This window comes from Polypterus senegalus, chromosome 4 (assembly GCF_016835505.1).
Source record: "Polypterus senegalus isolate Bchr_013 chromosome 4, ASM1683550v1, whole genome shotgun sequence".
In the NCBI taxonomy this organism is placed as follows: domain Eukaryota; kingdom Metazoa; phylum Chordata; class Cladistia; order Polypteriformes; family Polypteridae; genus Polypterus; species Polypterus senegalus.
In genome coordinates, this window is record NC_053157.1 from 182,548,524 (window position 1) to 182,564,034 (window position 15,511).

The 15,511-nt window shown below is 37.1% G+C and overlaps 1 protein-coding gene across 1 annotated transcript in view; it reads left to right on the forward strand.

The window, feature by feature from the left end:
• The window catches only part of si:dkey-21a6.5 (tumor necrosis factor receptor superfamily member 9), a 39,447-nt gene that overhangs the window by 5,348 nt on the left and 18,588 nt on the right, over window positions 1-15,511 (forward strand). The window contains exons 2-3 of the mRNA XM_039751740.1: window positions 13,079-13,234; window positions 13,551-13,689. Of these exons, the coding sequence (XP_039607674.1) occupies window positions 13,079-13,234; window positions 13,551-13,689 (295 nt within the window). The remainder of the gene's footprint in view (window positions 1-13,078; window positions 13,235-13,550; window positions 13,690-15,511) is intronic.

Below are 15,511 nucleotides of genomic sequence, written 5' to 3' on the forward strand. Positions count from 1 at the left end.
TGTTTAGGTTAATTTCTGAAACACAATGAATCGCATAAGGTTCAGTACTGTAACAATTACAATGTGGAAGATATTTTAAAAACATAAACAACACATACTTCGATAGTATGGTAGTGAATGGGGATGCAGCTTCTAGTTATGAGTGTTTGCTGGCCAAGGCTGGATTAGTACACAGGCATAAATAATGACAAACCTTGATTAGTTATGTGAGGCAAGTTGAAAAGAGAACAAAGGCTGTTGTACAAATATTTTGAAATAATAAACAGTTTAATTTTACAAAGGTGGCCTTCAATCTTAAAAATGAGGTACATGCTTGGAAAATAAAAGTAACAGGAGTTTGTGACATTGAGTTAATTTGACTTGCCCTTTAAAAATTACTCTTTTGTAAATGTTGTTAAACGGCTAATGCTCCATACAGTAATGCAATTTCACAGCAGCAAATACAAATCTGATTTAAATATTGTGCTGTTTTTACCAAAAAAAGCTTTAAAGAGTTTGTGCAAATGTATTTTAACTTTTTAGTATTGGTTTTAAGCTGTGTTTATTTTTCAGTTAATAGACAAAACTTGTAGATGAATACCATGAGGATTAAATAATTGTTCATAACCTCTACTGTGAAATCCCAAAAAGTCAATTACCCCGTCCATTTTGTTGTTACTTTAGGGGTATAATTTTCCACTTTTTTACAACACATAAAATTCAAGCTCTGAACTATATATAGCTTGTAAATTAAAAGAATGCACATTATTAGGCTTTCTAATTTTTATATTAAACCACACTATTGATCATTTATTTAAAAAATATATACATCTAATGCTTTACAAGATTAACATTAAGACACATCTGCAAAAATTATCTGTAATGCCATGTTACTCCCTTGTACCCCCAACTTCCTAGCTTTTGGGGGGGGGATGTGCAAAGAAATATTACTTTAACTTTTACCTAATAACAATTCTGTACTTAACAGTTTACTACAGGGGGAAAAATCAGTTAATGGGGATGGGTATACAAAGAGAAAATTTGAGAACCCAGATCGGTACTGTACTCGTTATTGTGTATTTTCATTGACTGTAATAGTTAATTATTGCATTTTTGTTCAGTTTTATTGCTTTGCTTGATGTAGTGGTACCTTTTTTTGGTTTATGGCGATGTCCACCAGTCACAGTCTTTTGACCTCATCATGTTACTTTTGGGTTTTCAGTGGTGGTGTGCTTGAATTCAGTGCCTTTTAATATGACTGCTTAAAGTGAAGGTTATTTATAGTCCATACAACAAACATTCCTTTATTTGTGAGATTCTAGTGTCATTTATCTCTAACCAGTGAGCTCAGTGCTGAAGAAGATGCTGTATATGTTTTCTTACTTTAACCTGTATTTTTTACAGAATGTTTTGTGTGACAGAAATATGAATGTCTTGTGATGACAAAAAATCAAGTACTGTTGATTGTACTCCCCACAATCCACCACAGATTGGCTTTAGTAGTCTTCTGCTAGTGCAACAACTTCCCCTAGACAGATTCTGTCTTTGTATCACATGCTTATGACTCAGCCAGATCTAAGCATGGAAAACACCATGAAATCCTGGAACAAAAAGAATTTCTCTTAAGAATACTTCCCTTTCTAGTGAGTAAGCAGTACCTATGAAAGTTTTTTTTTTTTCCCTACTAATTGTTAGTAGTCCCTTCATTGTCTATTCTCTTACATTAAAATTGGGGAATTGTTTGACTGCTGAAATTATTCCCTTAATTTAATTTGCCACTTTAAACTCCAGCAGACTCCCGTGACCATGTGCTAGGATGTAGCGGGTTGGAAATGATTGACTGACTTTAATCTCCTAATTCAGCTTCACTTCATAATTTTCATATTCATTCCATGTCAAACATTTCTACATTTGTTTCCATTTTGTGTCCATTTATGCCATATCTCGTAGTAACCTACAACTATTTTACATTTTTGTATTTCAGTTTTATCTGTAAAGTTTATGCTCAGTAATATTGCAAGTACTTGCACACTATATCTAGCTTCCTCAATGTTTACATCCGGTGGAATATTTAATATTCTTTTTTAGTTAGTGCTTTGCGTTCCTCATTACTATTAATGATATGCATACTTACTACTACATAATTCTTATAGTGCGTGCTGTAAATCCTTCCACATACTGGTCTTTAATTATCAAGTAGACAGTTTTTTCTGACTGGGTGTCGGGTCTGTTAAAGCAAAAACTGCCCTGATTATAAACGGGTTGCAGATTGCCTTGGTAAATGTTTTCCCACCTTACATGCCATGTCTACATGACTTCCATGCTACCATAAATGTAAAATAATGTAATTTTTTTTTAATTGTCAAAATACGGTCTGATTTGTTTGTATTAAATATGATCCTGTTTGAAATGAAAATCACACAGTAATACATATTGTGACAGACAGCTGGGTCCCATGCCCGGCCGGGACGCCTCTGCTGCATACGTCCCGGGGGAGCCACCAAAGACAGTGCAATACCTTCCCGGGGCGCCTGGGGGCAGTCTCCCTGGCCGTGGGTCCTTCCTCAGTCTCCCCGTTCTAGAACAGATTCCTGAATCAGGGAGTGACCCTGAAAGCATCCCTGAGGGGAAGAAGTATAAACCCACCCCATGTCCAAAGAGGTTTGCACAGGAGGAGAGTTGGGGGGAAAAGCTTAAGCTGGCAGGGAGGTAGTACAGCCAGATAGAAGAATTGGAGGTGATTGGGAGAAAACCTTGTTGTGTTTGTTGTTTCATTTTGGGACTGTGGATCCTTGGATAAGACACCCCACCCGATAAGTAGGGTCCAGTCCCATGTAATTAGGTTTAATGGCCAGAGAAAGGTTTTCCTTATTTGTATTCAATATTTTGCTTTTTCTCACTGTTTACCCTTCCTTTTGTAACGATGCTCTGTACAAGAAATCCTCTTATTTTGATACAGGACTTTATTGACTTTTTTTTTTCTAGATAAGTGTGGCCTACAGAGGTATGCCATCACACAAATTGATTTCTTCATTTTTCCCAAATACTTGACAACGGTATTTTACTTATAAAAGCACAGCTTTTTTTTTTAGGTAAGTTGGGGCTGGACATGTTGCAATTTTGTACATTTATTGATGTAAGTTTCAGAAAACCCCAACAAATATCATAACCCTGTTTCTCTATTCCTCCATTTATAAATTAAAGAAGGGATGGCCTCTACTCTAATTCTCCAAACAAGTAATCTTTTTTTTCCCTCAAAAAATATTTGGGCAAATAGTGCTTTGGTTAGTGTCAAAATCAGTAATTACATGGCGTATATGCAGAAATACTTCATTACATAACTAATGTGTGTATTAAAAGTGTCTGATATGGACTTGAAACTATATCACGATATTTCAGGAAAGTTTTGCAATAAAGGATGGAATTGATGACAATATGGAAAAGAGTCTAAAAATGTTATTGTAAATTCTAACCAGCGCTAAACTACTATAATACAAAGTTTAACTATATTAATTTTTACTTATTGAAAGCAAGGGTCAAATATCCATCATTAACAAAGTAAATTTGAAGTCTTCTATGTACATGTTAACATGGAAAAACAACCAAGTACCCTTTAAGATTTTGTGTAAAAGTAAATAATAAACTGAAACTTGCACAAAATTGTTCTTCCTTTCCTCAGGTTAAATGTAAACGGTAAAATCAGATAGAAAGGTATTTTGTCAAAAAAGCTACTAGGTTTAACTTTAGTTCTAAAAATTTGGTGCAAATTAATTCCTAATTAATCTTTGATACTAGAAACAAAACATGTTTTTTACTTTTTTTAAACAAATCAGGCAGAATATATCCAGTCGATATATAGTACATCCGTGGCTTTAAATTCTTTGATAAGAAAGTGAGCTTATTATTCAAGTTCCGGTTCCTGGCTCTGCTTTTTTTTTTTTTCCTCTTTATTTGTATGTTGTTTTTTTTTTATAATTCTATTGAAATTTAACTAGTATTTTCTCATTTATTGATTTTTGCCTTGTCGTCTTGTGTTAATTCTGTTAAGTCCCTTTTTCCCGATATGTTGATCCAGATTGGATACCTGCTTTTGGTCTATATGAAGCCTGGGATGCCTTTTCTTAAAGTTGAGGGATAAGCTCTTACTCATGTTGTTGTTTAGAGTGCATTCTTGAATTTTGGATTGCATAAGGGGTGTTTTGGATTTTTTTGGCCTTAGACTTTCTACTCATGCTCTGTTTTTGGATTACAGAATTAGGAGTTGGTTATTTTTTTCCAAGTTGCCTCTTTTTGAGATAATATTCTGTATTTTGCTGTTTTTGCTTGAATCTTACTGATAATAAACTTTATAGTTATTAATAAACTGTTTTTGGAGCCAGGGTTCTTTGATTCTCTTCTTCCATTTAGACATTAATAGGCCTACTCTGCTGTTTTTTAGCCCACACACCTGTTTCTCCTTCTCATGATCTAAGAAATGTTCTTAAATTTTTAGTAATGCTTTCACCCCTGTGGTCTTTGAGGGAAAATATCGTGTTTGTAGACATGAATCACATAGTTTCCAATAATTTTTAATGTTCTGCACAGAAAGACTTAAATATAGCTCCATAGTTTTGCGGTAGTTGAGGCATTGTGCTTTACCTAAGACTATGTAGCTGCTAATTTAGCATGGCATTTTTTATACATCTTTTGCAAGGGCTGGGTAGTTAGAGGCCTTTAAAAATGTATCTCTTATTTCCATATTCAACATTTCGTGTCACTTTGTTTTTGTAACTGTGTATCCATTTGCATCTTCTGTATTCCTGAATTGGTGTTTACCTTTGAGAGAGCACATTATCTGTGAGAGTGTGAAAAATGTAAGTAGTGTCTTTATGCAGCTGGAACATATTGCTTCAGCTAAACTAAAGACAAGTCTTGCTGGGTTCCATGTTAATTCTTTAGCTTGCTATGTAAAATTATAGAAATCCTTAACACTTAAATTAAAAAATTTCTGGTAATGAGCAGGCTCAATTTTCCTCTATGCATTGATGTCCTTTCTTGTCTCTGGATGGATAACTGGATAAATAAATATTCTTTATACCCATAGTATTGGTATGTGGTTGGATTAAGAAAGTAAGAAAGTGTTAACTATTATGATAGTTCTGTTTATTCACGCATCCTTAGTGCGCCTCTTAGGGGTTTTCTCAAAATTGGTTAGCGTTAGACCCACGCATCAGTCAGTCTGTTTTTTTATTTTTATTTTTATATATATATATAAATATAAAAGTGCCAACAAAGTTAATGCCAAGTGTTACTCGGTCAGCAGTATAGGCATGTGTTGTGTAAGCGTCGGGCCCGAGTGTTGCCTGGGTAACAATGTAGACATGTCTTCTCCTAAGGAGCCTCATAATGATGTCTAGTAGTGATGGTGAGGTCAGTCTGTGCCGAGGCAGCGAAACTGAAACCGTTCGTGAAACCAAAGGTGATTCTGGTGAATCTGAAATTGACACTCGTGTGCTGTTTGTATTATTGTTATTTGTATCTTTATTATACTATCTACAATGACTTTGTACTTTTAGTGCTTTGCACATTTTACAGTAGATGAGATTTAATAAAGTTGTTTTTCAAGCAATAAAATGCAATGCTTTTTACATGTTTTTTTGAGAAGAAATGTAACTCTCAACTTGTAGTAAACCAGCTTTAACCAGTAAAATATTCAATTAAGCTAAAAAACCAACAATTGTCTCAAATAAGGCAAAACACTGTTAACTTTCACTTTCTGTCTACAGTTTTCACTTTTATGATGTTCTGCTTTGATTCTTGGGTAGATTGCAGTATCTTGAATTATAACCTCCCAAAGGGTGAATTTGAATATTGTTTTGAAAGGGAAATGTTAGAATGCTAACAGTATAGGGACAGATTCTGTGAATTTTACAAACTTTATCATACCTAAAACTCTACTACTTCTCATAATCATTGCCGCTTTGTAATAGCTAGTTGTAGTAGCACACTCTGTAATAGGTGAACTTTTAAGATAATTTTTTTTTTTTTTTGGATGAGGGTGATGGTGGAAAAACACCTAATATGATATTCTCTAGTTACCTGATATAGTTTGTGTGTGTGTGTGGTATGTTTATTTATTTGTTATAAATAATACAGTATTGATATTAAAATATACTCCACATTATACATTCAGAGAAGATGCAGTATCTCACATCAAATAAACTATTGTGGTAAATCAGCCCGACACAGTCCAAAAGCACACGCCTTTATTTCTTGTTTTTTTTTTTCATTTTCACAGCACAAAATGCCTACAATTCTCCCCAAAGTAATGCTCGGTCGTTTTCACTCCTTTTCCTTCTCCTTCTCTCTCTCTCTCTCTCTCCTTTTGCCACCTCCACTCCTCTCTTCACAAGCTCTGTCCACCACCTCTTGACTCCGGCTCTCTAAATCGAATGAGGCATCCTCTTTTATAGTGCTTCAGGTATGCTCCCATTTGCTTCCGGCAGCACTCCCGGGTGTGGCAGAATTGCTGCATGGGCACCTGGAAGTGCTCCAGGTGTCCCTGGATCTTCTAGCAGCACTTCCAAGTGTGGTGGAAGTGCTGCCATCTAAGGCTCCGTAATTTTCCAGGTGCCTCCTGGCGGTGACCCTGAAGCAAACAGGGTTGCCTCTCCCGGTCCATCCTTCTACAAGGCATCCCGGCTGGGTAAAAGCCCCAGCCGCCCGCCACACTGTTATAATGCAGGAGTTGGGCGCTACTCCAAAAGAGGATGAGACGCGATTGGTAGGAAAGTTGTTGGAAAGGTCAATTGCATGTTCTTCATCACCAATGCAGTGCTCTGCCAGAATACCAAATACAGGAAATCATAGATACATCCCCAATGTAAACACTGGTGTTTTCTAGGCCATGTAACAGTGATGACATGAAAGATAGCCATATCACATGAGCTGTGTTTAAAAATACTTCCAGCTTAACAGGCCATTGCCTGATTCATTCAATTGTGAATTTTCAAATTGTTTACAAGTAGCCAAAGTGCTTAAAGGTGAGCCATATAAGACCCCATAAAGAAGAATGAATTTCAGGAATGCTTCCATGTTTGAACTGAAACACCTAATCGGACCCAGTGGAAGATCATTAAGAACAAGTTGTAGCAGAATAAAGCAGAGGGGGTGCATAGTGTTGCTGGCGAAGATGAAGATCATTTGTACATTGAGCCTAAACTGCATCTCAGCACTTTGGTCTCAAGAAACTTCATGAAAGATGAAGCCACCATCTTGCAAAACTGCAAAAAGCAGTAAGAACTACTACTTTATTGGAAATCAATTGTTGACACCATTCAAGCATTTCTTCAGAATTCATAAAATACACATCTAGATTCATTAGCCCTAGAAAAGATCACTGAGGCATTCAATCAAATGAAAGATCTCAGGGTCTACCACTCTGATGGTATCCCAGCAAATGAATGAAAAGCTGATGAAGAGGAATTGTGATGTGGCATCAACCTGCTGTTCACCTAGTTCACCACCTAGCAAATCCTTGTAAATGTGTTATAGTCTGCTATCACTTACTTGTGGAATCCTTCATTCCTCCTAGCGTAACCTCAGAAGTTTTTGAGGCACTATCAGTGTATTTATAAAAATGCAAACATGCCTTTTGTAACCTATACAGTTACACTATGGCAATCAACTAGATATCACAACATCTAGAGATCTCTATTGGTAATGAATTGACATACTTTGAACTAATAATCTCAAGATTTAATTCTATAGTAATGTACTTAGCAATATTTTCTCTGTATCGGCGCTTGAGGTGAAACTGGCTAGAGAATGAAGTTGCAGAAAACATCTGTAGAGTATATTATTAAGCTTCAAGGAATTTATCCCTTTGTGATAGGAAAAACATCTTTCAATTCAAAGTTCAGAAAAATTGGTGGAGTTCAGCTATTATACAAATAAATGTCATAATTCAACAAAAAATCTTCATTGTTCACCTATGTTCAAGAAAATCCAGAGTAAGTTAGAAGTTTCAGCGTTAAGATTATTTACATATTATTAACATAACTGAGTGTGGGATACTATTGTATGTGCAGTGTCATTCCCGGATTAGGCTAGGCATATTTCTATGTTTCCATGATTCTGATCAATTGTGAATGTATAAAGCAATAGTAAGCCAGTATTTAATTTAACTTCAATATCATACAGTCTTCTCATTTACAAATATAATGGAGGCAAATGGTTCAGGAAAGTCTGTTCTTCCTTAGAAAAGACAGAAATATCATAAAGATCTCTACTAGAACAGAAAATATCGACAATGTGATTCTAGAGGAAATAAACCAGTAGTTGTTCCAAGGACCCATGGGCATTCTAAATAACATAATTTTGAAACACATTCATTATAATGTTGCATCCTCCTAGAATATTAGATGCTGTGAGTCTCATCAATAGTTGTAGCATCCACATCCTTTCCTACATTGAAGTTGGCTGCAGGGTACTTTGATCAGATTGCTGTTATGCAGGATCCTCCTTGAAAAAGAAAACAGAAAAACAGTAGATAGTGACTTGTGCAGATCCTTTAAGTATTTTATATTGTAGGTCTCTTTATACTCTGTTACAACCAGTGTGGAAAAAAGAATTATGAAAAGTCCAAATTAAAAAAAGTGGATTTATAGCAGTTTTTTTTTTTTTTATTGTTTAATGGCATTAGTGTGCTGTTTCTCCATCAGTAAAACATTTTAGATTTTTTTTTCTGGTTGCATAAGAGCAAAGAAACACTTCACCAGTTCATTTATGCATGGTTCTTCCTCTTAGTGTAACAAGTAAACCTGTGTTAGAGGAGTTAAGAGTCCGGTTATAAATGTAGGCATAAAGTTTTGAATTTGGTATCAAAACCAGCTTTCAGACCCAAGTACCAGTAACAAATCGGTAGTGAAGCAAATAACTAAAAACTATGCCCACATTTTAATATTCTTGACCACACAAACCCACCTTTGATTAATACATGTCTATTAAGAACTCGGAGAGTTTGAATTCTACTACCTCAAGGGCCCTTCTCATTTTAAAAAAGGAGTTTAAACACCAGATTTGTGCTGCTTGCATTTTCTTGCTCACTGTGCCATTTTCACTATTTGCTGTTAGGATTTGTGATCTGCTAAAGTGCAATTATAATTCCAGAATTTTAATGCAACTAGTCAGTATACTAGCCCGTTATCATTTGTTTCTAGTTATTGATAGTCTGAATTGCATAACTGCGGTCTTGATGGATTTTTCTGTTCTCTCAGCTTCCATTAGAAGACCAGTTGCTTTAAACCAGTGGTGATAAAGGATAATGAAACTGTGGTATAAATTTAACATCTTATTAAAGAAAGAAACATCCTCTAACAGGACAAATTAGTAATCAAGCAGGAGAAAAGCTGTTCATTGTATCTTTTAATTACTCCTCGGCAAAATCCCTTGGAAGGAGCATTCTTCAAAAGCAGTCTGTTACAGCATGGTCAGAATGATGAGAGAAACAAAGAATAAAAGTTAATTTTATAAACTATTGAGTTTACATACACTGTCATTCAATGCATACATTTACTCTGGTTGGTTTACACCAAAATGACTTATTTTTTTCTCCAGCCTTTGGAGTTTTTTTTTTTGTTTTTTCTGTCCACCCTGGCCACCGGACCTTACTCTTATTCTATGTTAATTAATGTTGACTTATGTTTATCTTTTATTGTGTCTTCTATTTTTCTATTCATTTTGTAAAGCACTTTGAGCTACATTTTTTTGTATGAATATGTGCTATATAAATAAATGTTGATTGATTGATTGATTATAAAATAAGTCTTTTCCGGTGGTTCTTATACCTTTTGAGTTGAGCCACCACCCTTGAAATTTCTGTGCATATAACAAATGTCCATTCTGATTGTTTTATAGGACATCTGCTGACTTCTTAGTCATCTTTCAGTATCATCATTCACTTGTTCTTTATTTGGTTTCCTGATATGCTTGCAAAGGTTTCTGACATTTATTAACCCTTTATGCTATTTCTTTAAGATGAATGCTATGTTACTCTAACATTATTCTTCCACACAATCCACAGTAATGCAGTGCAATTAGAACATAAAAGCTCAATTTTGCTACAGTCACTCTGAATAATGAATAATGTCAATTTTGATGATCACTTTTCCACTGAGTTAGCAGCTGCTTTCAGTCACTGGTATTGAGGGACAGATTGCAGTTTCTGCACTAGTCAGTAAGAATTTTAATCTCCTCCTTTACCCTACTACCATGTAATGAGACTAGTCAGTATGTTCTCAAGTGTGTAAATGCAGAATTTAATAATGGAGAAGGCGAGGCTGATGGGTAGTGGCTAGTCTTTATTTTCCTTAAAATTCTTGACTTTTAAACATAAATAGTTTAAAGATACTATGGGAGATCCTCAGGAATGTGGACCTCTTCCAACCTTAAACTAATCTCTGTTTTCACAGTTGCTGTCAATAGAAGCATGACCTCTCTAGAAATCTTCTGAAGGCAACAATTGGAGCCTTTATTTTGCTGACTTTGAAGGACAGGTTGTTGTAATTGCACAATTTAGTAAGAAGTTTAACCTCCTCCCAGTAGGCAGTCTTTTCATTGTTGTTTATGAGTCTTAACTGCCAGCAAACTCCGTGACAGGGAATTGGTGTCATGCTTGTCAACACAACTGTGAATAATCTGGAACAACCATGATCTGAGCACATTGCTTTGGGGTACTTGAGTGTCGGGAGTGGGAGTGGTAGATATAGATTATCCAAGGCTTCAAGTGTATTATTCATGAAACCTTGTATTTACTTACAGAGGATAGTATTTTCACCAAGGGCATTGAACTTTGAGTAACTTCTGGGGGTATGATGAATGAGAAAAAAAAATAATACTGGAAAGAGAAACAGAAGGAGAAGGCTCTAAATTGTGATAGACATGGCAGAGAGAAAGGGATCCAAGAAACGGGAGGTGGAATGATGTGATCTTATTTTAAAAATAACCTGAGAGCAAAATCTTAGTATGTTGAGGCAAATGGAGAGTATAGCAATTTGTACAGCATGTGTACTCTTAAATATATCCATCCATTATCCAACCCGCTATATCCTAACTGCAGGGTCACAGGGGTCTGCTGGAGCCAATCCCAGCCAACATAGGGTACAAGGCAAGAAACAAACTCCGGGCATGGCACTAGCCCACCACAGGGCACACCCCACCCACACACCAAGCACACACTATTTAAATACAGTATACAGTACCATAAAATATATTTCACTTAAGGCATTGTGTTAAGTGCTGCTGCTTCAAGGCCAGAGACATGGTTTTGAATTTCTACCTGGGAATTGCCTGAGTAGAGTTTGCCTGGTCTGGCTTTACTAATTTTTCTTCCAGAGGTTCCGCTAGATATAGTCGGACTCACCTCGACGCACAGCTTGGACTCTGGAACCAATCTCCTTGAGAGGGGCTGGACTCTCTACCACTCTGGAGTTGCCCCCGGTGAGAGGCGCCGAGCAGGTGTGGGCATACTTATTGCCCCCCAACTCGGAGCCTGTGCATTGGGGTTTACCCCGGTGGACGAGAGGGTGGCCTCCCTCCGCCGGGTGGGGGGAAGGGTCCTGACTGTTTGTGCGTATGCGCCGAACAGCAGTTTGGAGTATCCACCCTTTTTGGAGTCTCTGGAGGGGGTGCTAGAGTGCATACCTTCTGGGGATGCCCTCGTTTTGCAGGGAGACTTCAATGCTCACATGGGCAATGACAGTGAGACCTGGAAGGGCGTGATTGGGAGGAATGGCCCCCCCGATCTGAACCCGAGCGGTGTTTTGTTATTGGATTTCTGTGCTCGTCATGGATTGTCCATAACAAACACCATGTTCAAGCATAAGGGTGTTCATATGTGCACTTGGCACCAGGACACCATAGGCCTCAGGTCGATGATCGACTTTGTGGTCGTGTCGTCGGACTTGCGGCCATATGTCTTGGACACTCGGGTGAAGAGAGGGGCGGAGCTGTCAAATGATCACCACCTGGTGGTGAGTTGGCTTCGATGGTGGGGGAAGATGCCGGTCAGACCTGGTAGGCCCAAACGTGTTGTGAGGGTCTGCTGGTAACGGCTGGCAGAGTCCCCTGTCAGAAGTAGCTTCAACTCCCACCTCTGGCAGAACTTCAACATTTCTATATCTGTTCTCATTAACCTCTACAAGTGCACAGTGGAGTTCATCGTCAGTGGCTGCATCACATCCTAGTGTAGCAAAAGACCTGTAATCTTGGTCACTAATAAGATATTGTAATTAAAAAGGCAAGAAGGTCTTTCTGCTTTTCCGGTCTCCATGATTCTTCCTTATTGCACATTGTACTTGCCGTTCATTAAGTAATACTGTATGTCAAAGCAGTGAGCTGTGATCAGTTTTAACCTGAATTTTTGTACGTCACACAGCATACGTTGCTAGATATTTTTCAGTTTTTCGCATTATGACACAAGTTTGCATTTTCTGCTAGAGAACCTTTGTTTCAACAATAGTGTATCTACAAGCTCCAAATGTATATTTGGGCCGGTTTGACCAACAAGCTTCTCCAATTCAAGAACAATGCATCATTCTACTCTAGTTTCATACTTGGCAGGCAACAGTGGAAAAACACTTTTTAGGTATAATTCTGAAAAGTTATAATGTTTGAAACACAAATTCCTGATTGAGCTTCAGGAAAAAAAATTGAAAGTACTAATTGCATTCTTAGCTAAATGATTATATTTAAGGTGGTTTATGTTTCATTTTCTAAAATTTATGTGCAGCATATAATCCATTGTTACATAAATTGAGCCTTTTCCATTTCGATTTTAGGATTACAAGGGAGCAATAAAATATCTTGGCAGCACTGGGTGGAGGGCAGGGATAAACTGGATGAGATAAGAGTGTCAGTCCATAGCAGGATGTTTTATTATGTACATTTTCAAAAAAAAACCCAACTTATTTCATATGTGTACTTGAATGTTTTCCTTTTGAAAAACTATTTTATTTGTCCCATCCCTCCCCATTTGTAATGGCAAAAAGATCATTTTCACAATAGTATTTTACTTACAGTTGACTGTGGAATGTTTATTTTATTTTTTAAATGCTTACAGGTTTTGCTGTCAGTCAGACTACAGATGGTCCATCAATTTCAAACAGCACAGAGAGCAGCAACAGTTCTACAGTAACCAGCACTGCATCTCCTGAATGCTTAATGGTAAACACATCGACCTGTTTGGCTTGCTCACCGGGAACCCATTATAGTAATGGTAAGGAAAGACAAAACAGTGCTAGAATTTACTGCTTTAAACCGCATTTTAATTTGAAGCTTAATTGTGTTAGGATTATCTATGTTTACTGTTAAACTCCACAAAATAGTTATTTAAATGTCTGATTATATATATTACCTGTAAAACTTTTATACCAGGATGTTAAAACTATATAATTGGCTTGAATTTATGTATTTGTCTGATATAACAACTGCTCATTTTATATTATTTAGTGTTCTTTAAATATCTAATAACGTGGTGTTTAAGTGATCTTTCTCTTTTTCTCTCTCCCCCATTTCTGTATAAACTTAAATAGAAACATTGAATTGCTCTTGCTGTCCAGATGCTGGTATGTGTTCATCTCTTGCATACTGTGTATTGTGCCCCATGGGATACTTTCAGCTTTTGGCTGGACAGTTGCAGTGTCTTCCCTGTATGCAAGGCTTCTATAGCAAGTAAGTACATTGCATTTTCAACTTTTTCATTACAGGCTTTTAATACTTAACTGTACAACAGTCCTTCACTATTTCTAGTCACTTTATCTGAAGGTTATTCTGTTATTTGTATTCAAAGTTCACCATCAAAATTGAAGTCCCCAATTTGGAATCTGCATTAAAAAAATGTAAAAGTGTGCATGTGTGCCAGTGAGAATTTTTAAATTGCCCTCCCTTCCAGAAAAGATGATCATGCCACAGTCTGATCATAAGGCTGTGTTTTGTGTCGTTGCTGTGTAAAAGTGTTGTGCTTTTGATTTTTAACTATTTTATCCCCTTTATTAAATGAAAAATGTTTACTTAATTTCAGAGAGTGATTAAAATTGGTGTTTATACTTTTTCCTTATTGCAATAAACATTACATGCAACAGTTTGGAAGTGAAGTCATCAAAAATGTGAAAACTCTTTAAGTTAATACATCAGTGTAGCACATAGGATACCGGCACTTATGTGTATTAATTTCAAACACTGCTTTTCATATACAGAGGCACTCTCATCATAGGGCTAACTACGTGCTGAATGGTAAATACATTTTTAGGAGTCTGATCCCAGACAATATTTTTTAAAAGTATGAATATGCTTTTCTGTTTGCAGCAGATAAATTGAGGAGTGTAAGTAATATTGAACCTAGATCATCTGATACATTTTAGATGTTGAAGTACCAAAATGAATATACTTGTTCGTATTTTGGAAATATTATTCAAAAGTGTTCTGTGCAAACTGTTAAACCACTGCGTGTAAACATTTATATAGCCATAGCCAAATGCAAATATTGTTTGAGTTTCTTTGCAGGCTTTGCCAATACTGTATTCGTAAAGCGTTCAACTCAGCTGAGCAAGCTGCCCTGTGGGACATCCTGAGACTTTCTTTCCTGAAGTTGCTGGATATAATGACCAGCCTGCACACTGGACCTATGAGTGTCTTGCAGAGTGGAGGCAGAACTTCTTTGTTTTTCCTAGTTGTTTCTGGGGTTGCCTATTCTGTTAAAAGCCTGCATGGACTGGATGTTAGACAAGGTTTTGTGGGGTCAAGCGGCTGTGGAGTATCTTGTTGAAGAAAGATTCACTGATCTTGACTTTGCTGAAGATGCTGTGATCTTCACGGAGTCAATGGAGGCTCTGCTTGGGGCTCTTGAGAGACTGAGTGGGGAGTCTGAATATCTGGGCTTGTGAGTATCCTTGATAAAAATATGATCCAGGCCTATAATGACCTCTTGGGCACTGTCATCACCAGTGTGTCTGTCTGTGGAGAGAATGTCGAACTTCAAGAGGTTTACTTACCTTGGAAGCAACTTTCTTGCTTCTGGTGACTTTTCTTATGAAGTCAGTAGACAGATTGGGAGAGCATGAGAGGGGTGGGTCATTAGTTTGCTGGAAAGGGGTGTGTGGTGCTTCTGATATTTTTGCAAAAGGGTGAAGGTCCATGTCTTTAGAGACTTGGTGCATCCTGGTGTACTATATGATTGTGAGACATAGATGCTATCCAGTGACCTGAGAGAAAGACAGGACTCCTTTGGTACTATGTCTCTCCGGAGAATCCTTGAGTACCACTTTTTTGACTTTGTGTTGAACAAGTTGAATGAGTTGTTTCTCACGGAGTCCTGAATGAGGCACATTACCTGCATCATGAGGGAGCTTCAGTTACAGCACCGTTGCCATGTGCTGAGATTCCCCAAGGGTGATCCAGCTCACAGGATCCTCACTGTTGAGGACTCGAGCGGCTGGAACAGGCCTAGAGGACACCCACTTAACACTTGGCTGCAGCAGAAAGATGGTCATTTCCA